Below are 299 nucleotides of genomic sequence, written 5' to 3'. Positions count from 1 at the left end.
AAGGCTACTGGCGTGGGGTGAATCGGCTCTAGGGAGCAGAGCGGAGGTTTTGGGGACTCAGAAAACCTCTGGGGAGATTTCATGAGAAGCTCCGAGCCCATGGACCAGCTGACAGAGTGCTCTGCCGGGTTGCCCATCAGGCTGGGAGGAATAGCGGCGTCGGGGTTTCTGGGAGGAGGGTTGTCCCAGTCTATATTGTTTTGCTCTGGCATGCCCGAACTAAAATGGTTTTCTTCAATGGGTGGCAAGTAGGTTGATTCCGGTGGCATAATGGAGGCAGTGGCTTTCTGCTCCTCCGT

At 55.5% G+C, this 299-nt stretch overlaps 1 protein-coding gene across 1 annotated transcript in view; it reads right to left on the bottom strand.

Moving 5' to 3' along the window:
* Nucleotides 1–8: 8 nt before the first annotated feature.
* Nucleotides 9–299, bottom strand: part of ANKRD11 (ankyrin repeat domain 11) — a gene marked incomplete at its 3' end in the record, with an annotated part of 10925 nt that continues 10634 nt past the window's right edge. Inside the window, 1 exon segment of the mRNA XM_010140338.1 lies at nt 9–287. Within this exon segment, the coding sequence (XP_010138640.1) occupies nt 9–287 (279 nt within the window).

This window comes from Buceros rhinoceros, unplaced genomic scaffold, assembly GCF_000710305.1.
Source record: "Buceros rhinoceros silvestris isolate BGI_N320 unplaced genomic scaffold, ASM71030v1 scaffold25457, whole genome shotgun sequence".
NCBI lineage: Eukaryota > Metazoa > Chordata > Aves > Bucerotiformes > Bucerotidae > Buceros > Buceros rhinoceros.
This window is presented reverse-complemented; position numbering and strand designations above follow the sequence as displayed.